Consider the following 26,019-nt stretch of genomic DNA (forward strand, 5'->3'; position numbering starts at 1 on the left):
GCCCCGGCCCCCATCAATCATCAATCAGCAGCACCGAGCGGATCAATCAATGGTCGGGAGGAGGCGGCGGCGGCGGCTGCTGCTGTTAATGAACAATGTGTGAGAGCTGCGCCGAGCTGCTGGAGGTGTTAAATGAGAGTAAGTGCGGCCGCCCTCCCCCGCTTCCCTCCCCCCGGGCCGGGACCCCGCGGACCCTCCTCTGCACCGGGTTACAGCCCCGCTTCGCCTCCTTCCTCGCCTCTCCCCGCCCGCCTCGGGCCTCCCGGCCGCGGGGTTCCCTCTCTCCCCTGCCATGGAGGAGCTCCCTCCATGCCCTGCTCGGCGCTTCCTTCCCCCTTCCTTCCCCGCGGCCTGGGGCGGGCCTGCCGCCGCCGTGTCCCCGCTCCATCCCCCCTTTCCCTCGGGATCCGCATCCCCGGCAGCCGCGGCGGGGCCTGGCCGGGCTGAGGAGCTGCCGGGAGCCGCTCCGGGGCAGCCGGGCCTGGGCTGGGTCCCTTTTAACCGGCAGCAGAGGCGGCTCGGAGTGATCCTGCCTGCCCCTCGCTGTGCCCGGCCTCGGTACGCGGTGCAGGTGCTTTTCGGGCACCGATTCTCCCGAAGCTGTGAGGGAAGCGGCGCCTGGAGGAGCCTGGCTCGGCTTGGCGAGGTTGGGAAGCTGCTGCCGGGTGTTTGGCTTCGGGGGTGGTCTCTGGCTCCCTCCCGAAGTTTCCTCTTGACGAGTGTTACCGGCAGGGTCGGAGGGGTGATACAGCAGGTGTTCCCCCCGCTGCCGCTGGAATCGGGAGCGTTTGGGGCACGAAATTCCCTGTAGGCCTCGTGTATCCCTTGGAACCTGCGCTCCGTGGCAGCCAAGGTACCTTCCCAGCTTCTCAGGAGCTCTGCCTCACGAACAAAGACGAAAAAAACCACCATTTGTACGGATGCTGAGGAATTGAAACAACTCACCAGCTGAAGTTTGTGATTAGAGGGAAGTTTAACTATCTCGGATCTTAAACATGGCATTTTTCCTGGTTGTACTCTGCAAATCCCGTTCCAGCAGAGTGGAGCACAGAATCCTGCCTAGGACAGGGTTTGGGTAGAGCTGTCCTCACTCTTCTGAGGCCCACTTCCATGTGCTGTTTGTTCTTCCCTAGGATCCTACGGGAGTTGAATGTTGGCCTCTTTCTTGCTGGGGAGATAGGGTGCTCAGTGATGGCCAGCGTTTCATTTGAGAAGTAAAAATGTAAAAGTAACTTCTAGGAGAGTTCAGAGGCTGGGTTAAATCATATTATGTGGCTGTTACACACCAAATGGTTATTTAAACAGTAGGTTCAAAATAAGACTAAATTAGCAATTTCATATGATGACAGCTGCTTGTTGGAAAAGAAAACTTCACTTGCTTTGGATGGATTGATAAGTAATCATTGCTTAAACTTGATTTGGATTGGTATGATCAAATAGAAAAAAAGTTGTAACATTAAATTTGATATTTCAAGGAATCCCTGAAATTCCAGTATGAATTGATTTTTGCAGATGTTTTAAGGTAATTGGGATTGATGGAGATAGATGTTTCCCTATAGATAAAGCAATGTCTTCAATCACTTTAACTATTCTTTTTTAATGTAGATATATATATATAAAATTGGAGTATGGATAATTTAATGGTTCTGCATTATATAAGATATATCTCTGCTATTAAATAGAAGGAAATGTGTCTTTGAATGTCACAATTCATTAGGAAAATTCTGCAGTACTGCTGTTATGTAGTTAATTTCAAACAATGCTGCTTAAGTGACATTAGGTTTGGCCTTCCCTTCAGAGAAAGAAGCCCACTGTAAATCAGCAGAACTGTGTGGTGTGTGTGCTGGGACACAAAGACATGTGATGGTGCTCAGTGGATGAGATGAGTTGTGAGGAAGGGATGGTTTCTTTTATAACTTCCAGTTGAGTTCTTTGTATTCCTTAAGTAATTATGAAAGGTACATAGTATCAGGATGATGTCAAGCTTGGGTTTTTAAAACACTGCAACAGAAATGAAAAGTGGTAGTAAAGAATGAGGTCATGCCCGAAATGTGTGAGCCACAGGCTGCCAGCAGCTTCCTTTGCTGCCCACGGAGCATTTGGGATCAGCTCTGCACCTGAACTTCCCAAGCAGGGTTTCCAGAGAGGCCCAGGAAACAGCATCTCCTTCCTTGTGGAATTTTCTTGCTAAACAGGACATTTTTACGTGGCCCGCACTGGCCTTTGTCTTCTTTCGCTGTGATGTTTACAAAATAGCCTTTGGTGTCAGTTGCATTGCAGGTGACTTGCAAAGGGGGGTGACAGCAGCTCTGAGGAACACGTGGGGAGCTCCCTTTTCCTTCCTCGGGAGTTCCCAGCTGCGGGGTGACACGAGGGTGAAACTGTCACCCTCAAACAGACACATTTGTGTTGGAAGCGCGAGTCCCGCTGCAGAGTGCTGCAGTGTTAACCCACAGCCCATAACTCTGCAGAGCTGGGCATTCTGTCCAGCAGTGACCTTTGTGTGGGCCCAGGGTTATGTCCTGGGAAGACTCCAGGTCCTGAGTTTGTCACAGGCAGTCAGTGGTCCTGGCTCTGGCACTCAGGGGCTGCCTGAGGTGCTACCTGTGGATTGCTAAGCTTATTTTTTTTGGCCAAAAGTGTGTGTGTGTGCATGCATGTATTTAACATACATTGCTGTGCTTAAGCATGAGAAGCAGGCAATATTCTGTGGGCAAAATCAGCAGTGCTGGGTTTTATTGGTATATATTTCTTTTTCTTCTCTTGCAGCATCTTGATTTTCAGCATTTGATCTGCATGTTCAATCCAGTAAATTCCCTGATCTTGAAGTTATTTCCTGAGAAGTAGTAATTTCAAGTTATGATTAGATCCAGGAACTCAGTAAAATGTAAATTCCCCTATGAAATGTCCAGACTTTAGAGGAGGTTTTGCACTATAAGACAATCTGTTAAATCAGAGCAAACAGTCTTAATTTCTCACTGTAGATTTCTTAGCATCATTTACATTATCCCAGGCAGGGTTTAATAGGAGTAAAGTCTATAAAGAGTCTGATTTTTCTTTAATTAATCTTTCACAGTATAAACATTTTTAGTAGCCTTTAATAGAAGGAAAAAAAGGGAAGGCACAATGGGCTGCTTTTTAAGATAAGGCCACTTATTTACAAAAGGCTTAAGAACAGATTCTCGTAGCATTAATTATAGGGGCTCATTTAAATGTGCACAAATTTTACAGGAAAAGTGCATTGAGGACATTCCGTGCTTTTGTGTTAATCTACAGCATTCTGTATCCCAAAATGAACCCTGATACACTTTGCATTCCTTGGTTTCTTTGGATGCCAGGTCTTGTCAGTCTAGGAAGGTTTATATTGAATTTCATTTGTTCTTGAGTAGTATTTACATTTCTGTGCTGTCCAGAGGCCCTGCTCAGGACAGCTCTGTTTTGCTAGGCACTGCATGGATACCCAGATAATCTGAACCCCAAAGTGAGCCAGGAACCACAGAAATGGAACATCAGAGGTGGGTTTGGCTGTCCCAGGTCTCTTACAGGGGGTTCTGCAGGTTGCTGTGTCCCACCTGGAACCACGGGCATGCTTTGAGCTGCCTGTAGATCCCCACCATCCCTGTGGAGCCTTCACTCCCAAGTGTTGAGGACGTGGTGCTGAGTGTTTGTTGAGTGCAAGGCTGTCCTGGGAGTGCCTCTTCTTAGCTGGAAGTGCCAGTGTGGTTCTCAGAGCAGTCCTGAGTCAGTGTCCCCACAGCCCTGGCCGTGGTGTGTCCCAGAGAGCCCAGCTCAGCTCTGTTGCTACGAGGCTTCCCTTTGGGACTGCAGCTGATCTCGATGTGTGTTGACTTAAAACCCCGTAGATGGTTTTGGTTTAGGTTTGGTTTGTTCTTCTTGTTTGGTTTGGGTTTTATAAAAGTAAGAAACAAAGATTACAACATGGAAAAATAGGTTTTATTATGTAGTGGCAGCTGTGGTTTTAGGTTACCTTGGTAGGCCTTGGTTATTCCCAGTTCTTGGTTTCTGGGAACAAAGTTTGTTTTCTTCCCAGCATTTTGCTTTACTTTTTTCAATTACTACCTCTTCAGCCCATTTTTTTCCCAGTCAGCTCTGAAATCTTGTAAAATCAGTTCACACTGATGATTAGAGCCTTCTAGATGTTATTCTACTACACCAGCTTGCAGACTGTTATTCTCCCTATGTTTTCTCTTCAGTAAACCAGAAAAATAAAAAATCCCCAAGGACCAACCCAAAACAAACCCCCCTAGTTTACTGAAGCATAGGAGATGAATGTGGACTCTCACTGTTGTTTTTGTCTCTTATCACTGTCTGCAGAACTGCTCCCAGAGTGATCAGGTCCATAAAACACTTGAGGTGCTGGAGTGCTTGACTGCTTGTGTGGTTCCAGGATAGCCCTGAATTTGGATGCTGGAGATTCTTGGCTTGACTCCTTGTCATGTTGTTCTGGCATGTAGGGAGTACAATGAGTAGTCTTGGAGGTTGGGTTGAGGGTATGTTTACCTTGAGGTAGGTGAGAAAGGAATTGTGTTCCAAAACATTGCAGCATTCAGTTTGCTCTTTGGGATCTAGGGAGGATCAATATTTTATGCTATGAGAACTGAGATATTGAGGATGTGTTATAAAATTATTACAGCTATTATATCATTAACATCACTTGGTCTCCAAGAGTTGCTCTCACTTGTTCAGTGGTTACCTGTAAACTTCAGGATTGATTACTCTGGTGTTTTGTGCAGATCTAAGGTTTCATTTGGCTCTTTGATGATTCCTCTTGTGCAGAACTGTAGAAGTTGTCTCTGTTGCATGGCTTTTTTCTTTCTTCTGTTTTTCCGCTTTTTTAAAAGATTCATCTTTTTTTCCTCTTAAGTGATATTTCCATGTTCAGAATCTCTGCAGAGATGCTGTGGAGGATTTTTTGGGTTAGCTTCCCAGCCCATTGGATCTTTGCTGTCTCCTGTTGAAGAAAAGAAAGTCACTTGTTTATAACACTGAAATTCAGTAATTTTTTCATGTTTACTTTTGTCTTTGACCCTTTTTAAGGCAGTAAGCAAAGAGGCCTAAAGGAAAATGAAAATAACCTTTTCTTTATAGCAGTATTGCCAAATTGCAGTTATGGACTGTGAAGTGCTACTCCAAATGAACTGGAGTAAACAGAGGGGAGAAATGGAAGGAGAAACTTGTATCCTCACTAATTGTGAACTTTCTAAAGTGAAAGGGAAGGTGACACTAAGACAAAGTTGGTTTGTTTGTAAAGCAATGGAAGGAAAAACTCTGTGACTTTAATAGCTAAACGACTTCTATTTTTGGAAAGATACTTCAGCTTTTGTTCTGTACAATTATTTTGGTTCATGTTATTTGATGTGATCAGGAATGATTTTGTCCTGAGACTTTTCCTGTTCAGGCTGCTGCAAACTGGTTCCTTCTCATAGCTCAGGCCACTTGATCAGTGATGCTGGAGATGAGTTACATAAATCCCATTCTGCTGAGTTTTGGTGTGAGTTACACAGCACTGAGGTGTATTTACTGAGATGCTTCTTTTGTATATAGGGAAATCTTCTGTTGGATAAGTATTTGGAATAATATCTTTAAAGCTATGAGCTTCTAGCACTGCAGAGTAGTCAGGAGATAAGTTCAAGGAAAATGAAGAAAGCAAGAAAGGAAAAGAAAAGCATCCTTTGCTTCATGTCCAAAAGATACTTGATCAGTGTAGGACTTGAAGGCATCATGTTTCCCATGTAGGAAATATTCCTGTTTGATCATTCTTTTGTTGTGTTTGTTGCTGTATTGCTTTCTCTCCCTAAGAGTAGTTTTCAAATCACCCAAGTCTCAAGCAGTTCCTGAGCCAAATCCAGGACAAAGTGCTTTAGGCTGTGTGGGATGTGGTTGGTGTTGGTTCTACCAGAGCAGCTCGTGGAGCTGTCCTTGGATGCAGAGGTGGTGCAGAGTCTCCTGGGGCACGGTGGGTGCTCGGGCTCTGTCACTCTGGGATTCAGGGGGCAGGGTTCTGGGGAGCAGACCTGGCTCCATTTCCTTTGGCCTGCCTTGGAGGTGATGCCTTGGCTTTGGGAGATGGATTTTGTCTGCCAGGGGACACCTCAGGGCATTATGAGCCTCACCCATTCATTTAATTCATAGAATTCCTTTTTGCTTCTTTTTCTTCCATGTTACTGCTAATACAGGCTTTCTATGTTAGAGGTTTTAATTCCTTGCTTACTTGATTTCTCCATGTCACTGCAGTTTGCTTCCAGCTTTCTGTGTTCAAGTAACATTGAGTCAGAAAAGCGAATCCTGGAATGGTGTTCTGTGTCCAAGTGATGAGCAGGCCGTGATTTGGCATTTTAGTGATTGGGAGGGAAGATCAATGTTTACTTCTTGGTTCCTTTTATTTCATCTGTTTTCTTCTCTGAGTTTTTTTTCAGGTAGCTAATAGGGATTTCTGCAGCCCAAGCTACACCTTTGTAGTTTTATGGATGCTGGGACAATGTGAAAAAGATTCTTACCATCCTCAGGAGCAAGTGGTTGTGCTGATTACTGAGTGCTGCTAGTAGTAACAGCGTGCTGCAATTAAACAGAGTTGTGGCCACTTAATTTCTGTTGTTTAAGCTTATATTGAGGTGATTTCTTCCTTCATTTTGTGCAGCAAATTGGCAACTTCTTCAAAATGTGAAGAGGTGAGAAGCATTCTTTCCACTTTGTTCCTTTCCTTGTATGGGAATAGGTTTGCAATCTGAATGCTAAACACAGACATGCAACTGTGAGGATTTCTGTGGTGTTCTTAACACATAGTAAAAATATCCAGCTTGTTGTAGATGTGCAAAGTTTTATTTCTGGACTTGTGCAGATCCAGCATGTCCAGTGGACAGTGAGCTTAGAACTGCTTGTGAGCTTTAGTGCTGGAACAACTGGTGGAAGAAGTTGAAACTTGCCAGAAAAGTCCTTGTAGAAAAGGTACCTTTGGGAGTTGACCTTTCTTCAGTTCATTTGTAGAAGGGCTGAGAGTAAGACTTGAGAAACTCGTGCCAATTGAGATTTGTTTCTAGATCAGCATCCCTGCAGATCATTGGTTTCTATCGAAGAGGTGAATGGCAAAACTTTTTTTGCCTTTTTCCACACTTTCCACTCATTGAAGAATCCTACAATTCATTGCACTGACTTCCACTTGAGAGTTTTTAATCTGTGTAATTTTGTATAGAAACATGCTTTATGCTGTGTTGTTCAACACTCATTGTCTTCATCTTTCTGTTGTGCTGCTTGGCTCATTTTGGGGGGATTTGATAATTTTTTTAGCAAGAGTATATTTTCATCTTCAGGAAGTGCTCAGTTGCCTATTTATTATTCTGTGACACGTATTTATTGATTGAATTCTTCATAAAAAACCCATGGATTTCACCAGCGGTGAAATTACTTTTAAGTGGGTGTGAACTGAAAAACTGGTATTTTTCAGAGTCAATTTCTGCCTGTAGTCTCTGTTCTTTGCAAATCTCATCATCAAATTTCATTCTAAACTCTCTGGGCATCAACAAAACTGACAGTGCTTTCACATCTGTGCTCTGCTTGGAGAAGCTGTGAGCAGTGCTGGAAATGGACAGTGAGGTGTTTGCTAGAGAGGGCAGCTCCAGAAAAGCCTTAGAAGGGCCAAAATATCCATACCTGCTGAGAAATTTGGGACATGAGCTGTCTGTGGAAGGCTTGTGGAGCACAACTTACCCACCCTGACAGGCACCTGTGTTCTGACAGGAGCTGTGTGGTGGGGTTGCACTCTGGGCTCACAGGCAGCAGCTGATAGGAGAGACTGAAAACTTCATCTTTCCTTCTTGGAACTGTTATGGGATAACACTGGGGAGTGTGAGCTCAAAGCTTGATAAAAGTAAGTTCTCCTGTTTAGTTGAAGGATGGTCAGTGCAGTAAATCCTTGTGTGTATTGGCTGGTCTCTGACTTGTTTCACAATTAACAACAAACTGTTGCTGGTTTACTTTGGGTTGAGCTATTTTTCCCTCTGAGCTACCTTTTTCCTTTATATTTGAAGTGACACTTTGAAGTGCCAGAGTATTTCAAGTCCTAAGTGTCAGTGCTTGATCTATATTATTTAGAGTAGATGCAGTCTGATCAAGCTGATCAGAAATTGAAATCAGTTCCATCAGTGTTTTGGAAACTCGATGGGTCTGAACAGCAGTGCCAGTCTGAGTCTTTGCAGAGTCACTTGGCTTTGAACTCTGTGTAGCCATAGCTACACTTGCTGATATGAGACCTGTAAGAACATTTGTTTATATCAAAATGGCACCTGTAAATGCATTTTCTGCTTGTGGGGGATGCTTGTCACAAAACTTAACTGCTCTCTTGGATGTGCTTGTATGGACTCTGAGCATTTCCTTCAGCCATCTCTTATTTCTCTTACTTCTTTCAACCGATCATCTTTTAAAAATTATATAATTGTTTTAGCCAACAAATTACCTAATACACCACGTGTTTGAGAGAATTACTAAATGCAGATTATCTGGCACAAAGGAATGCAAAATTTGAGTGTATATCTGAAAGTTGAGAGAGACTTCATTGCTAGCCTGTCTTTTCTCAGAATTTTATTGTCCTTTCTGAATGAGTGTAGCTTGCACCTGTGCTGATGGAAACAAATAAAGCCTTGGAGTTCAAATGCTGAGCAAGCTCTTCCTGGGCTTTCAATGAACTGCCTGAAGCTCCATTGAGGATAATGACCCATTGCCCATTTACCTCTCATCTTCTTGTTTAAGCAGCCTTAAATATACTCTGTGAGAAATGAATTAATCATATTTGCCTCTCACAGATTTTGTCCCTGGAACCTGGAGCACAGTCATTACATGCTTTTGTTGTAAATCTACTGGTAATCTATTGCTTCTTATGGGCCAGGGTGGCTCAGTCGTGGGCCTTTTCTTTCTGGTTGTGGGGGAAAGCTGCTGTTGTTGTCTGAAACTGATTCACAGCGTGCCAAGTAGTACAGCTGAACTAATTTAGAAAAGTCCTCTCTTGAAAATAGAATGCTTCCTGGAGTAGGTATTTTAATTTTTGCATTCCTTGCTACTTTTAATTAAAACTGATAGAAAACCTCTTCAGTTTTTGGAACCTTGTTCATGCAATTAAGTCTTTGTTCTACTTATGAAGTAGTTTGATAGACTGAGTTCTGTGTCTTCACCTTAAAGTAGTATTTAAAAAGAAGTTCAGAGCAGGAGTATTAGAGAAAATTACTCAAACCCAGAGTCATTCAAGTACTGATACATTATGTTATTGAAAGGAAAGAATGCAAGTACTCTCTTGTGAACTGAAGGCGAGCAGTCCTTTATCTGAGCAGTAGTTTTGGCATTGACACTGTCAGCCCTAGCTTGGAAATTTACCTTGGGATAATTAGTGATATGCTGGGAAATGCTCAAATTATGCAGCACTTGTCCAATCCTGCGTTGATTCCTTAAGAAACTTGCAGTGGCTGTTGTCAAAATATTATGATGGGCAGCCTGACTTTCCACATCTAGTATGTGTTTTGGTGATGTCAGGCAGACTTGATTGTGGAAATACTGCCTAAATTGAGCTGGGTTTTTTTGTTTTGTTTTGTTGGGTTTTTTCTTAATTGAAAGAGGAACTATGACAACTTCAATACAAAGAAAAAAACACAGCCCTCCCAGAATTGTAACATCTTGTCTTGGAGTCAAAGGCAATTCACAATACTGAGTTAAAATAGGACTCTGAAATTGACTGCTACTTCTTTCTTTTTTTTTAAACTCCAGTGAGTGGCACGAATGCTTTGAAATTGCTTTGTGGGCTTTTTTTCCTCAGTAATATGTAACTTGCCTTTCCCTGGAGAGGGAGGACTGCAATATCTTGGCTGCAGAGAATCCCAAGATAACAGAAGCATTGGGAGGTGCAGTGCAGGGATCCCACAGATCCTTCTGTCGACATGGCTGACATGGGAGCAGTGCTGATGAACCCTCCTGGACCCAGGCTCAGGCCTGCTGTGCTGCCAGGCTCCCATGGGAATGCAGCAGCCTGGACATCCCACTGGCCAGGAGCAGCTTTTTGCATTCCTGCTGTGCAGTGCTGGGCCAGGGAGCCCTCCCAGAAGCTGGAGATGTGAAAAGGACAATGTGGAGACTCCTGGTTAATGTTTTTGGGCCAGCAGAGCCAGAGCAGGATGCAGTTTGGCCTGGTGAATTCCATTCCCAGCCAGATATCCCACAAGCTGGTCTTAGCCATTTCCTCCTGGTGTTTGATCAAAAAGGCCATATGTGCATTACACAGTGTTTAACTGATGGAAGCTCGTTCTGCTCCTTGGACCTGTGATGGGAGTCTCCTGCTTCTCTGTATCCATGCCACCCAGTGCTGCATGGGACACTGCTTGTTCCTCAGGCACTGGCATAACCCAGCCTCAGTTATGGATTTCACATTCCCATCTTATCCTGGCCAGATTGCCACTGTTAGGCACCTGTGGATTCAGTATTGCTGAGCTTTGAGCTGTGCCTCACTGAGTGGCAAAAAGGAGTTTTCACGGTGTAGTAACTTAGGCTGGGCTTTGTGTGCAAGGTGCAGTGCTGCTGCTAGACCTGGCTTGGCTCATGCTGCAGCACAGCTGTCCTACATTTGAGGTGCTGTACCTAAGAGTTCATTTAGATTGTGGTTCACAAGGGTAGTTCTGGGTGGAGCCAGCTCCACTGTGCTGGATAAGTGTGAGTATTGTTCGATAATTGGCATTTGACTGCGTTGAAAACAATGTGGAACTGCTCCTGGGACCAGTGGCTGTGGCAAGTTCTCTTTGAGAAGGTGGAAGTCTGAGTATTGTCTTAATAATTGGCATTTGACTGCGTTTAAAACAATGTGGAACTGCTCCTGGGACCAGTGGCTGTGGCAAGTTCTCTTTGAGAAGGTGGAAGTCTTAAGATGCTCTCAAGAAGGATTTTTTTTTTTGTTTAGGTGGACATCTGCAGCCATTCTAAAGGGGGCATTTTAACCCAAAGCAAATGTGGCCTAGCATGATGAAAACTTCAGGGTGACATCACTCCTGCAAGGTGGCAGTTCTTAAATTGCACACAGCTGCCCAGAGCCAGCTGCTGCTGGTTTGCTCCAGCCTGCATTAACTTATGATTAAAGGAGAAGAGGTGTTTGCTGGAGAAGATGGGGAGGTGGGATGGGAAGGGAAATGGAGGGATTGAAAGAGAGAACTTGCTGGTGTTTGCAGAGAAACAGAAGATGAAGGCAACCTGAGGTCAGCTGATTTTTCCTGTTCTGGTGGAGTTGTATTTTGGAAGCGCTGTCTGGTTGATGGACATACCAAGGCTGATTCTGCTCTTTGTGTGACTGTGCTGTGCACTGGAATTCTGAATCAAAACTCCTCAGGTCCTTCTGATGTCAGGGTGTGAGGAATTACTCAGGTGCTGAATAACCACCAGGCACCAGTTGAAACTGCATTTTCCTTGCTCTTTTGAGTAGCTCCTGTATTTCCATTCCTAAGAACACAGTGCTGCTTAGACTTGCAAACCTTTGCCACTTTTCTTGAAATTGCCTTTCTTCAAAAGTTTGTGTCTGACACAATCACATTTTGGTTTTTTTCTAGGGAAATGAGACTCTTAAAGTTGCTAATTCCTATCTTTAAGCCATTATGTTGTCTACAAAATATTTGTGTTTTAATACTTGTATACTTAAGTTGCAGGAAAGCAATCTATTTACCAAGGTGTAATATTTATAAATACAAGACATTAAGAGTTTGATGTGGACTTGAAATGAGTTGAGGTGTGTTATGGCATGGAGATGGTTGTAGGTATCTGCAGTGCTCCAGTGTTGTGATGAGTGTCATCATCAAGGTAGCATTAAAGACACTCAAGCACCTTAACCATTATTATAGAATTTTGTTGTGGTAGAGTTTGGGGTTCCAGATCTGATTGTTTCTGGCATTTTAATAAGAGTTTCTAATAGTGAAGAATTAACTTTTTGTGTTTTCTAGTATGTTCTGCACTTGTGTTTCTCTTTGATTATGTGTATCTAGTCAGTATTCTGGGTTGCTTTTTTTGATTGTGTATCTAGTCAGTATTCTGGGATGTGTTGCAGAGACTGAGAGGTAGGAAGAAAACCTTATCCTCACTGAAAAGTTGTAGGAAGTTTGGCCAGTTGAACTTGTGGCTGACACTGTCCTGTTAAATACTTGCCAAGGATGGCTCCATACAGGTTGGGAAGAACTCTGGAGAATCAATTTCAGACAGTCATGAATTCTCTATAATAGAAAAAGTAATTCTAATAGGTGCAAGTAGAAAGGGAATGGGAGATGCTGAACTCTGGCTATCATATTACATGCTGTTGATCCTAAGCAAAAGAAACCCCCTACTAATCACTGAGAACATCTCAGTGCATTGAAAAAAAATGTGCTGGTCCCTGTGTGACCAGTGGTACTCACACAAAAAGTTACACATTTTTTTAGATATCTATATATATGCACATACAGATTTCTTTCAAGATTAGTATTATTGCTTCTAATGCTGTTTTGTTTAGCGTGTGGCTCATTTCTTCTGTTTGTTCTGTATCAGTGACCAGTTTTTGATACTAATGTTCATTCTCCAGGTGATCTGGTCTTTCCCATGAAAAGCTGATACCAGATGAGGCCTGGGGGAGGGAGCACAATCCACGTGCAACCAGACCTCATCACAGTTTGGAATATGGAGAAATTAGAGTCACAGATCTTAAAAGAGTGTTGAATTATTTACTTTTGATTCTGTTATGTTGCTGAAACTAGAGAAAGTATGCTTTTAAAAATTATTTTTGCCTGCCATTTGATTTTGTACTTGGTATGATAAGTGACCTTTGGATATAAGATATTCCCCACAAGTCCAGCATGATGGTTGTCCTTGAGGTCTAATTACAGTGTGTTCCTCTAGCTCCCAAGTTCTTGCTAAAAATGCACTTAGGAGCTTAGCTTCCTTTGGCCACGGTTGTATTTTGAAATTGTATTGCCTGGTTCTTCGCAGCTGGTTTGTATTTTTGTCTTCTTCTGTAGTTTTCTTGGTTTAGTCAATTTATTTATAGGGGTTTTTCTGAGTTGAGGAGCTTGTGTTGTTTGTAGTACTGTAACACACTTTTAGCAAATCACCCTTCGGTGAGAGATTAGGTAAATCACCCAAGTTTTCATTTAGAGCTAGCCAAGTAAAACAGGAGACTGGGGAAACAGCAAGGAAATTACCTTTTTTTTTATATGAAATGTTTTAAATTTTTACTTTGACCATGGTGTGTTTTGGCTTCTCATCAGCTACTTGAATAACAATTACAGTTCAAGTCAGTCTGGTTTTGTTTTGTTTTATTTTTTTTTTAAGAATATCTGAAAACTTATACACTAGAAAATGTTAAGTCAGGTTAGTTCTGAGCTAAGCTTTTTGTTCTATGGTTTTACTGTGATAAAAAGATCTCGAAATCATCTTGTGACTACTCAGTGAAATGAGCCCTTGCAAGTGTGTGCAGACCCCATTTCCTGCATTATATTGGTAGAATATATTTAGCTGGAATTTACCTGCATCCTAGCTTTCCTTCTTTCTGCTGGTTAGTTCTGTATGTTTAAAGCCTTCAATATTCTGTTTTTTTTGAGACTCTAAGAGTAATCACATCTTTGCCCACAGATGAGCAATGTTGGTGTGAAGTTGCTCCAGGTGGGGCGGGGCAATTTTACAACTCTGGTTACTCCGAAGGTGTTTGCTTCTCCCAGCTTCACATTCCTCACACTTCCCTTCCCAGCTTCCCCTGCTCACAAGGTGCCATGTGAGTATTCCATGGCTTACAAAGCCAGCAGGAATGTGGGTAGTTTTCAGCTGGATTGGCCAGTTGGGTTTGTGCAGTTCCCAGAGGTTCCTGCAGGAATGCTGATGCTGTTTGAAATGCGTGGCTGCAGATGCTGTTGTAGTGTGGGCTTGAACTGGGATACATTGGTTGTGAAATAGGATCTAGTGCAGGGGGAAGGTGTTTGTGTGCATGAAAAGAGGGAAAAGGAAGGACTGGAGGGTGGAAAGGTCTAAGAGGCTTTAACTGAGCAGGAACAGTTGGCAGAGCAAATTTAAGGAAGGAGAAGAAGGTTGAGCAGGAACAGTTGGCAGAGCAAATTTAAGGAAGGAGAAGAAAGCTGAGCTCTGAGGTAGGGAAGGAGAGAATCTCTAACACTGCTGCCTTGTGAGTGCCTGGAGGAAGAAGCAGCCACTGCAGCTGTGAAGGAGCTGAGCCTGGGATGGGAGTGCCACTGCTGAGACAGAAACTTAGAGATCCTGGAATGCCTGGCTGGAAAGCTCTGGAGCACATCTCATCAGTTCTCATTCGTGAGAGCACTCTGGCTGCCACTTCGATGAGGTTCAGCAGCTCTGAAAGGACACAAGGATAGCTTGGTGCATTCTGTGGGAATCACTGTCTTAGGTATGACACCAGGGAGAAGTCATGTCTACCAAATCAACTTGCAGGAAGGAGCCTTGGTGCAGTAGTTGTTTTTGGAAAAGTTTGACGTGACTGGTACTGCTGGATTTGAAACAGAGAAAGTGCGAGGAAGTGGGGAGGCAGCAGATTGAGGAGCTTCTGAGGCATGGCAGGGTGCTGGAGTATGGGAGAGAGTAAAGGACAGGCTTTATTCTTAAAGTCTGGTTTAACTACTGGCCCCTTCAAGGCAGAAGAGAACTGATTTAAAAGGAGAGGCAGACATCATCATTTGGAAGTGAAATCGTGCAGCAAGGAAGTTTTTACAGAGCTGACAGAAATCAGAAAATGCCCAGGAATGACAACGAGTGCATTTGTTCATATTGCTTTTCCATCTGTACTGTCCTCAGTGAAAAAAAATCCTTGAAATACTTCAGAACCTATTGTATCTGTACTTGGAGCTGCATGTCCCCTAAACAGAGGTGCTGTAAATCAAGAGCATCCACAGAGCTGATACTCTGAGGAGCTCAAAGGCCTGAGATTGAAATTTTGGTTGTGAGGACACAAATTACCTGAACAAGATGATTTCTGCTAAGGAGCAAAAGAGAACTTGAGCTGAAGTCCTGCCACGGGTGTCACTGCCCCTTTTGGTGGTGGCACAGACTTAGCTAAAGCTCCATGGAAAATTGCAGCCTCACTGTGCTTCCTCCTGCATGGAGCCTTCTGTCTTTTCAGGAATAAACCCAGGATTATTTCTAGGCACAGAAACCCAAAGGGAAATCACATCTGTAGCTACTGTATTAATTAGTGGTGATTAATAAATAAGACCAGTAGAAGTTGGTCAGTGTGTGAGATGTAGAATGCATAAAGAGCAAAATAACAGGTTCTCCAACTTGTGCAAATACCTCCCTATTTTTTGACATTAGTTTGGCATTAGTTTCAGTATTTCCATAACTTCTCTATTCTGTCTTCTTTACATGGCAATTGTAGCTTTTAAGGAGCCAGTTTGCTTAACTTTCAGTTCTTTATAAGCTCAGAGAGGGAAATTTAGGAGTGATTCAAACTCTTGCAGTGAAAAGGCTGCTCTGTGAGTTGGAGTTACTCCTGCTTGTTAGAGTGGGGTCATGTGGGGCTGAGGGAAGTGTTAGAAATGTAAGATCCTACAAGGTAAAATCACCTTGGTTGCTACTAAATTGTCAACAGTTTTTTTTCTGTCAGATTTGAAGGAATTCATCTTGGTGAAACAACACTCACAAAATTGGGGAAACAGAGGTTTTATGAACCTTTAATGTTGGGCAGGGTTTTTTTGTTTGTTTGTTTGTTTTTTCGATACTATTTATAGCTAAAGATCTGTCTTTGTGGTAAGCTTGAACTAAATTATGTGATGGAGTTTTTGGCTTCTTCAGTGCTGTGCTTTGGCTTTCAGAGAGTTAACTGTCCTGGTAATTTGTGGTGTTGAAAATAAAAGGTGATATTGAGTGATTTCCATCTTTTAGTCTGCTTCTCCATCCTGAGCTTTGTCCAGTGTTGTGTAGGATCTTTAGAACCTTCTAGGAGTGAGACAGAAAAGTGGTTTTAAAAGTTTGATGGTATCCTGTTCAGAGGCTGCTTTTTGGATAGTTTTTTTTTGTCTGTATGCATATGTATGGCAGTGTGGATGTATGTGCATATGTGATGCCCTTATTTCAAAGAAGTCATAAGTATTTGTGCAGTGTGATTATTCTGTGAAGTGGTTTTCTTCTGAACTTTGCTTTCTGATCCATGCCCACACACTTTCATTAGCTTTAGCTTTTGGGAACCTGGATGGATGGATGGATCACAGAGGACTTGCAGGGCTGAGGCTGGAGAGGAGGTTGAGGCAGGGATGCTGAAGAGCTCACTGCTGCTGGAGAGCCTTTCCCACAAAGTTTGCTTGTGAAGTGGATTTGTGAGCGTGTAATACTTGAAATGCCGTGTGAAATGTGGAGATGAAAACTTAGATGTGTTATAAATGCAAAGATCCTCTTAAAAGGAATGTTGACCTTGATTTGTGTAGCAATTAGGTAATTGTACAAATGTTTGGAAGTTCAGGACAAGGAGGAAGCAAGAATTGTGCACTGGTAGTTGGGAAAGGTGTGTGGCCAGGAGGCAGAATCCAGTGCCCTGGGATATAATCAGGTGCTGCCTAAGTGGAGCTTGGACCTACTGATGTTGGCCTTATTTGAGTGTAGAAGCATTTTTGGAGGGAAGTGGACATTTGATAATCCCTCAGTGAAACATTTGGGGTTTGAACTCAGTGCAGAACTGTTCTGGTTTCCTGTGTAACAAATGTGGTAAGCCTTTATCATTTTGCCAATTAGTGATTCATTATGGTTAAATGTCATGATAGATGTGTCTATATTTGAAAGCAATGATCATCAGCTCAGTCTGAAATAACCTTATATGTACACAGCACATTGTTCTTATCTTGATAGTTTTGTTGTGGTTTGGGTTTTATTTGTTTGCTTGTTTTTTCTCAGTCTTTATCTGATCAGGAGAAGGAAGTTGAGGTCTCAGGGTCATCTCAAAATGCAGCCATTTAAAAATCTGGGGGAAGAAAGCCCTAGCAAAACAAAAGACCAAAGCCAAGGTGTCTGGTTAATGAGTAAAGTTGTTCAAAGTTCATACTTAAAAGTGCACATCAATCAGGAGTTCCCAGTAAAGCTTATGAGGAATATTTGATAAAAACAGAATTACAAGAAGGGTCTGTTCTCAATCACAAACCTTTGGAGCAGTATTCAAGAACATTGTGCACTTTGAGTTTCCAAGTCACTTCCATCTAAACCTTGTTAACCAAATCTACAAGTTTTTGCTTCAGTAAAGTATTTATTTTCCATGCTACCAAAGATAGTTTCTAATAACAGAACAAGTGCACGTTGGGGTTTTTTCCTCCTAAAAAATGTGTTTGTTTTTGTTTTCTTTAGTATCAGACATTGAAGGTGGTGATGCTTTGCAGCTCAGAAAGGAACATGCCCTCAAGATATTTGCTTACATCAATTCATGGACGCAAAGGTAATTTTGGATTGAGTTTGAATGCTGAGGATGCTGACTCTCAACAGCAGCTTTCCTTTTTTAAAATACAGTAGAATGATTAGAATTAGCAAATTATTAATGTGTAGCTAAGTGATACCTGGAGAATAAAGACTGTTTTACTACTAAGGAAATAAAACAAACTCGTTACCCAGTGCATTTTGGGAAAAGCATGTTTTGAATGCAGTTGGCATTCTGGATGCTGTAATAATTCTGTAAAAAAGCAAACTGCTCTATTGTGGTGACAGACAATGTGCCTTGCTGCTTTAACATGAAATTTTGGGACCATCCTCTGCAGAGGCAGGGTATGGTAAGAAGAATTTAAGAAAGGGTGACTGAATGGAACCATCATGTTAAATTTTTCTGCATGTTCTAATACTCTGAGTCAAGGTGATGAAGGATTGCAGCCTGTAGCTACTAAACTGATAAAGAAAATTCTTTGCACGTTTTTGTATTAAATTACATTATTCCTTTTAATCTAGTATTTAAATTCTTGTTGTTTTGAGTTTGTTTCTTTAAAGGAATGATACCATTACATTATGATATAATGATGAATTACTTCACAGTTATTTATTTTTTTCCAGCACAAGGAAATGTATGGATATTACTTTTTAGAAAGGCTCTACAGTTAAGATGTTTGGGATTTAGTGTTCAGCAGTAGTTTTAAGACCAAACTGAATCCACTGAATCATAAGTAATATTGGGGAAAGCATGGAGGATAAATTGAAAAATACTAGTTGGGTATTTAGAAGACTCCAAAAGGAAAAAAAAAGGAATGTCACATTTTGGATACTTGTGAAAATAGGAAACCTCCTCTTCCTCATTTTGCCCAAAAATTTCAAGCCAAGTTCATTTTCTTCTGCCATGTGCTTTTAGACACAGAGAAGGAATTTTTAAATCAAAATAAACAGCAGGCATGGAAACCAGACTCTTGACATTTCTTGACAGGTCCTAGATGCCAAGTTTGTCAGAGAACAATTGCAACCCAGTTTTCCAGGTCGTCATCTGTTCAGAGTTTTGTTCTGTTCTGCAGCTTGACAAATCCAACCTGAAGAAAAAAAAGATTGGATAATATTTAACTCCTAGTTTTCTTCTGGTTTCCTTGTTGCCTTCCATGTGTATTGGGTTCATACTGGAAGAGCCTGGAGAACAGTCCTTAAACTGGTTAAAGGAGAATCTAACAAAGAAGCCACAGGAAGGAGTTTTAGTTGACATTTTAATTTCATGTCCTGTCTCTACTCTGCCAAATGGGCTTTTGAGAGTTCTGGTTTTGGGTTTGAGGCCTTCCTCAATAACTGCTTTGGACTTTGTTGCCTGTAGTTTAAATCTCTGCTTTCCTTCAGAAGATCACTTGGTGACTGGTCCTGAAGAGCACCTTTTTCTTCCATCTGTGTGTAGTGTTTCCATGTTAGTTTTTTCTGGAAATTATGTTCAAAGAAGTAGCAAACTCATTTTTTATTGGTCTCCTCAGTTTTTGGTGGAGCTCTTCTTCCACATTCCAACAGAGGAAGACTTAAGAGGTTTTACACATACCTGTCTTGGAAAAGAATTCTCCAGTATGGGAGAAGTCTTCACCAGACTGTTTTCATTGTTATTGAGGATGATTTGTTGCTCTTAAGTGGGGCAGTAATTTGTAGGCATAAGTGATGGACCTTTTGAACATCATTTTCCCCCAGGATAAGTGCTTGAGGACACACTGGGTTTTGCCTGCAGTCCCTTGTTGTCGTTTGTTAACATGAAAATACATTGCCAAGTAAATTGCAAGAATGTTTTTCACATGGGTGAAACTCCATTTACACAATATTAAAGGGATTTTTCTTCCTGCACAAATGGAACAAAGGGGTTTAGATGCTTCAGTCACTGTATCTGTGCTGGAATTAGGGAATCCTGAATGTTACTTTTTTGTCTAACCCAGTGAAAAAAATAAATATCTGTATTCAGAAAGTATGTGCTTTAAGAGCTGTAGCTCAAGGGCATGTTTGTGTTCCATCAAGAGAGGCAGCACCCTCTACCTGTCATAGCTCTGGGTTCTCTTGATTTTTTTTTCCCCCTAAAAATTATAATTTATTAATCCCAGTCTCTAAATTAAATGCTGTGTTTGCAAGAAAAAAAATGAATTGCTATTTATTGATGATTCCCTGTCTTTTGTCTACTGATTTCTTTTCTAAGTGGTACATGTGATTTTTGTATTATTTTAATATCTGAGAGCTCTGATTATGGGGTGGAGTCCATTTTTCTGTGTCTGACAGGAGATGGAGAAGATCTCTGCTGCAAGACAGCTCCCAGCTGAGGTAGCAGTTCCGTTGTGTAGTAGAGTTTGAGCCAGACAGGGCAGAGTCCATCTCCCAGAGTCTGTCACAAGCATGTAGCCTTAATTTTGTTCTCCAGTAAGTAAGGACAGTGCAGTGGTGGCTTTCTTTGCTGTGTTCTCCAGGATTTAAATCCTTCCACAGGAATATCCTTCACCTTTTTTGTCAGAATGAGGGAGGTGCTGGTTTGTCTGGAGGAAGCAGCCATTCCCAGACAATTGGTTTGGGATACCTACCTCAGGGGTTTATGCACTCAGAATCTGTTTGGCATCCACAGTTAATCCTTGCCCACAACGAGAGTTACATTAGAGCTTTTGAACTTGATGATTTAATTGATTTTTTAATGATATTGTCAAAGGGATGTTTTCCACTCTTGTTCTTTGCAGTTTACAGTGGGTCAGTAGATAAGCAGGGGAATAATCTCTGAGCCTGCCAAGTGAAGAAAGTACTGAAGATACTTGAGCTGCTTTTCCTGGATGGATAAAGGGTATCAGTGTGCATGGGATCACCATCCAAATGCAGATAAAGGAAGCGAACTTGAATACTCCATTAAAAATAAAATTACTTTGCAGCCCTGTTGATTTGAAAATAACAGTAACGAGTTCTTACGCAGCTGACAAGAATGTCAGGATGATTTATTGCAGTAAAGAGCAAGAGAGAAAGCCTGATGAGGAAATGGAGTCAGAAACATACTGAAAAACGTGACTTCTTCAGTAGGACAGTGACCTTGCCCACAAGACTTTTTTTCTGTATTTTGCTTGCTGTACCAGCTGCTAAGTGATAACAGGGACTTCATAGTTTGGGTAAGCATTTGGAAATAATGGGATGTTCTCAAGGTTTAAGGAGGGTTCTGTGACTCCCACTTGCTGCTGGGTAGAGTCTGTTGCATTTGGGTTTCCTTCATTTTATGATTTTGTCAAATAACTTGTTTAAAATGTTTTAATGTGAAGAGTTCTCTTGGTTAAGTACCCGCCTGATTTTAACTGTAGGAACTTTTATTCATTAATTTTTTTTTCTGTTTCCTTACAGACAATGTTTGTGCTGTTTCAAGGAGTATAAACATCTGGAGATCTTTAACCAAGTAGTTTGCGCGCTGATTAACTTAGTGATTGCCCAAGTCCAAGCTCTGCGGGACCAGCTCTGTAAACATTGCACTATTAATATAGATTCAACATGGCCAGAGCAGAGTCATCATGCTGATGAGCCCCTGAATGTAGAAAGAGAGTCTCACCAAGAAGAAAATGGAGAAAGACAAAAACCTCTAGAGAAAAAGTTTGATTCTGCAAGAACTTGTATCCTGAGCGAGGACGAGCCCGCCAAGAGCACGGAGGCTTTTAGCTTGTGGAGCACTGATGAGAAGGAGAAGCTGCTGCTGTGTGTGGCAAAAATCTTTCAGATTCAGTTTCCTCTGTACACAGCTTACAAGCATAATACTCACCCCACAATAGAGGTATATCTTCTCTTTGTGTCTATCTGGAATTATTTGGTGAAAGGTTAATTGTTGTCATAATGAGCAGATTGGTGCTTGTTGCTTTCACTGAGGATGGGCACATTCAGCTCTCCTGTTGACTTCAGTAGAGCTTTTCAGAGAAACCTTCTAAATATATACATACTCTTCCACTTTCTTTAAACTGTGCTTAATTGATATAGGTAATATATTGATAAAAGCTGGCTGGAACTGCACACTGAATTATTGTGCTGCTTAAATAACAGGTAGGCAAAAAGGGGACTATAGCAAAGCCTTTTTTCCAGAAGGTAACCCATTAATAGTTTACTAATTTTTCATTCCAATCTGTGGTTCTAGAAGCAAAACCTCATAAACTAAACTTTGTGCAAGACCAAACTTGTTAGAACAGCTGGTTAATCGACTGGAATAGCTGAGATCAAGACAGATTGCTTTGTTCCAGGGTGCTGATTTTCCTCTCTGATATTTGATATGGCTGCCATTCTCATTTTCCCTGATTTTCCTCTTAAAAAAATAAATTTAATTCCAAAATCCCGCCATGCTTAATTCACAGTTTCTGAAATAAATATGGTGGTGTTAGCATTTCCTAGTGGAAACAACATGTTTTTGGAATGGTTGGCTTTTGATCCAACTTGTGATAGTCTAATAACAAGTAGAGAGTTATTTTACAATATTTGTATGCAAATTAAATGTACATTTCACTATATAGGAAAAGCTTCTATCCAACAAACTTCTGAGAAAGTCAAAGTGGAGAATTAAAGTGCAGCTAACCCACTCCTTTTATTTTATATTTAGAGAGTTGTGGGAGCTCCCTGGAGCCCTGAGGGTTGAAATTTGCTTTATAAACTTAAGTCCAAAATGAGAAGATGCTGAGTCAGATACAGTGATGTGAGTTAGGGTGGTCACAACATCTGATCAGTTCTGATTGAATGGATGCTGTCCTGTCTGACAAGAAATGGAGTTAAAACCCCCTACACAGCAGGATTTTAGGTGGGCTGGACTTTGGTCCTTGTTCTTCCCCAAACCATATGGGCCTAAGTTAACAGAGGTAGTTTCAAGTATATCTGTATGGATATAAAGTGAATTGATTTATCTTCTGCACTCCTGTGGGACATCTACTAAGACTGGCTTCAGAGGAATGTGCAATGAACAATTCTGGAACAGCTTTTCTGTGGACTATCCTTCTTTTAAATTACTATTTCATGTATTTTTTTTTTCCTTCTCTTTGAATTTCACTTCCAAACGATCAAAAGGAAATCTCCAGGTGCCTGATGGGATTTCTTTTCCCTTGGTGTGCAGCCTTGGAGTGATTTGGACCCAGATCTGTTGTAGCTTGCTGTACTGTGATGATGCCCATCACTGCAGACATGTTAATGTAGATATTATATATGTATCATCTCTTATGCATCACTTGAATTATCAAATACATTCATTAGCTGTCCTAAAAACATAACTTAAGGGGAAGCTGGAAAGAAAACCACTGTCCTGAGGTACAGGCAGGTAAGGAAATTTTTTTCCCCTTTTTGCTAGACTTTGTGTGTTTCCAGGTCTGGATTATGGAGGTGTGCCAGCCTGCCATATTTGTATACCTTTTTTTTAGGGGGGGGACATCTTAAAATTTTGCTTTTAAAAGGTCCCAGCATCAATAATTTTTCTTACAAACTGATATTTTCTGTATCTGGGAAGCACTAGGATTCTGTTATTCTGCTGTTTTAATGTCAAAACTTTCTGCTTCCGTGAGTGACTCACTGAAGTTTAGAATTCAATTTTGGATTTCAGTCTAGAGCACGTCTTAGCTGAAGTGAGACAAGTTATTAGTCCCTGTATTAAGAGCACTTCTTGCTTTAAATCAGGCTTGGTTTCAGTCCTCAAGAGATCCTAAAATAAAAAATCTCTGCTTTAAGTTCATTAGCTATACTTGTGAGTTAAGCAGATCCCTGAACAGCTTAAATCTGCCAAAAATTTGTTGGGAGAAGCTGGTGTAGCTCTCTCTCTCCCACTAAACATTTCCTTTGCCCTGGAAAAAGGGAATTTTGCTGATCCAGAACAGACTCCAGTCTCCACTCTGACTGACTTCAGAAATTCCTTGTTTTAGATTCTGGAGATGAACTTTGACAATTTCATGGAGTTATCACATCCATTAAGGTTTTGCTGTGCCTAGAAATGACCTCTTAGGCTGCTGTTTAGAAATTCCCAGTGTGAGGCTTTCCCTCAGTAACAATTAGTGGTCAATATTTCCCTTGTCCTTTGCTCCAAGACACATCCAAGGGCTTTGTTCTTAGTGGCAGCAGTCAAATCTTGAAGTCCAATCCCTTCTCAGCTGCTTGCTAAAGCCATTTTACACTGGACTGTCTGGTGGAGAAGGAAAATTTTCATATGGAAGCAGGAGGTTTTCCCTTGTTCAGGAGTTGATGGAGCTGGATGAAAATGAACAGCAAAGCAAGATTTGTTGGTAGTCAGAAAGGTGTCTCTACCTGTAGGATCATACAGATCTTTCCTTAAGTGAAATGGGCTAAGAATTGGTTTTGTCCCTTAAAACATCTCTAAAATGAGAGTGAAGACCACCTCAGTGAAGGCCTGATTGCTATCCAGAAGAGCCATGTACACCCCTCTTGAAATTTTTCAATATTTTTGGTGCCCAGAGGGGTATTTTTGTCTATTTTCCATCCTAAACAAAAGAAAGAATTTTTAAAAATATGGTAGGTTTTTTGAGATGTGTTCATACTTTGAAATTAATATTTTAGTTTCTTTTTGGGATATTTTTATCCCTTGCATACAGGGTGGTTTATAACTGTATGCCCTATCCTTTTCATGCTTAGTGCAGTAAGTGAAATACCTGGAATGGGCACTTCAGAGGAATGAAAAAAGAATTTATAAAAGGAAGCTCTTAAAATCCTGCAGAGAAAGAAGCAACAATGTGAAGTACGCTGCTGAACTTTGCACTGTCTCAGAATGAACAAAGAATCTGAAGGGAGTTCCCTGACCACGGAACAGATCTTGACAGGATGAAATGAAAGAGGAAACAGAATCAGTTGTTGAGGTGTCCCCAGCTCTTTGGGGTCTTGTGCTCTCTGCTTCTCCTTTTCAAGTAAATATTTTCTTGGAAGATGTGTGCTTTCTGCCAAGGTGGTGTCCAGGTCAGACCTCAGCCACTGCATTTTATTATAGAATGTTTGGAAGGGAACTTAAAGCTCATCTCATTGCATCCCCTGCCGTGGGGACACCTTCACTGTCCCAGCTTGCTCCAAGCCCCCTCCAGCCTGGGCACTGCCAGGGATCCAGGGGCAGCCTCAGCTCCTCTGGGCATCCTGTGCCAGGGCCTGCCCACCCTCACAGGGAAGAATTTCTTCCTAATCCCAAATCTAGCCCTGCCCTCTGGCAGTTTGAAGCCATTCCCCCTTTTCTTTTTGCTGTGTGGCTTTGGGACAATGCTTTCCCTGCCTGCCTTTCTCAAAAATCCCTCTCCAGCTTTTCTCCAGGTAAAGGTCCTGGAAAGCTGCTCTGGCTTCTCCTGAAGTCATGGTGGGTTTTAATGCCATATTACATTGTCATGAGGAATTCTCTTATTTCCTCATGCATTTGAAGGAGTTAGAGGAGGAGAGTAAGGAGCTCTCAGACTGTTCTGTTTCCCATCTGCAAGAACAGAAGTCCCATTTCCAGACTCAGTCTCTCAGCTGCAGCCTTTTCCAAGCCTTGCAGGACTCGTGCAGCAGCCCTCTGTGAGTTTGGGATTTCTGCAATCTAAGAACTGCAGTTCACTTGACAACAAATCTCTGGTTTTTTCAAGAAAACTAATGAAATTTCTCACACCATTTCTGCAGTTTTCATGGGCAGAACACTGAACACCTTTTCTTGCTGCTTAAAAACATACCACCTACTGCCTTCAAAGCTGTTTTAAAAATAACTGGTAGAGTATCACGAGTTCAGGCATGACTTAGAGTTCAGCAGAAGAAAAAAAGAAAAGAAATGCTTAGCTATAATATGAGCATATTGAATAATTCAAAATGTTTGTATCACACTTAATCCATCCAAAATTGCTTGCCTCCAGCATCCTCTGGTACAGTTCTAAGATTACTCCTACACAGCTATTTAAAATATATTCAGGAAATTTCATTTAAAAACTTAACTTTGTGTTAAACCTGCATTTGATTTGTGACTGTCAATGCTGGGTGTTTGCCATGGAGGGATGAGAAGAGCAGTGTGTGGTTTTACCTACAAGTATCCATGGCAATGTTGGGTTTTACAGCCACTTTTTATACCTCCAGTGGCCTTTTGCCCCCAGCAAGTGCATGAAACCCACAATATGTTACAGCCCTAATAAAGAAACTTCCCACACTGTACTGCCCAACAAGTGGATGTTGTGGACATTAAAAAGAAAAGCTATATTCCTAAGCCATTTTAAATTTAGTGCTTCTAGAAAATAGATTTCTTGTTGCAGCAAGTAGCTGACAGAGTGATAGGGTGATAGAATTCCCTCCCCTTCTTCACTTCACTCACTCCTGTAAAAGTCTGACATTTATTTTGTATGATGTGTTTTGTTATACATAAAAATATAGTAGTTGAAAATAAAGATTTTTAATATTTCCATGGCAAGGAATATTTTGATATTTTAACCCTTTCAGTCATTACATGTAGAATCGTAGGATGTCCTGCAGTTCATCTAAATTCAGATGTTTGCATCTATGTCTCATCTTCATTAGAAATTGCATTCCAAAGTTCCTGGGTTGGTTCTGTTCTGTATTTCTCAGGCTGTATGTCCTTGGCCATATTCCTGTTGAAAAAATGGGTGA

General features: G+C 41.6%; 1 protein-coding gene across 12 annotated transcripts in view; it reads left to right on the forward strand.

Moving 5' to 3' along the window:
- Positions 1–9: 9 nt before the first annotated feature.
- USP34 (ubiquitin specific peptidase 34) overlaps positions 10–26,019 on the forward strand; it is a 111,919-nt gene continuing 85,909 nt past the window's right edge. For all 12 annotated transcript variants that reach the window (XM_041417170.1, XM_041417176.1, XM_041417174.1 and 9 more), the window contains exons 1-3: positions 10–138; positions 17,350–17,437; positions 20,794–21,214. In XM_041417170.1, the coding sequence (XP_041273104.1) occupies positions 96–138; positions 17,350–17,437; positions 20,794–21,214 (552 nt within the window). In that variant the 5' untranslated portion in view covers positions 10–95. The remainder of the gene's footprint in view (positions 139–17,349; positions 17,438–20,793; positions 21,215–26,019) is intronic.

The sequence above is a fragment of the Onychostruthus taczanowskii genome, unplaced genomic scaffold, assembly GCF_017590055.1.
Source record: "Onychostruthus taczanowskii isolate IOZ18803 unplaced genomic scaffold, ASM1759005v1 scaffold55, whole genome shotgun sequence".
Lineage (NCBI taxonomy): Eukaryota > Metazoa > Chordata > Aves > Passeriformes > Passeridae > Onychostruthus > Onychostruthus taczanowskii.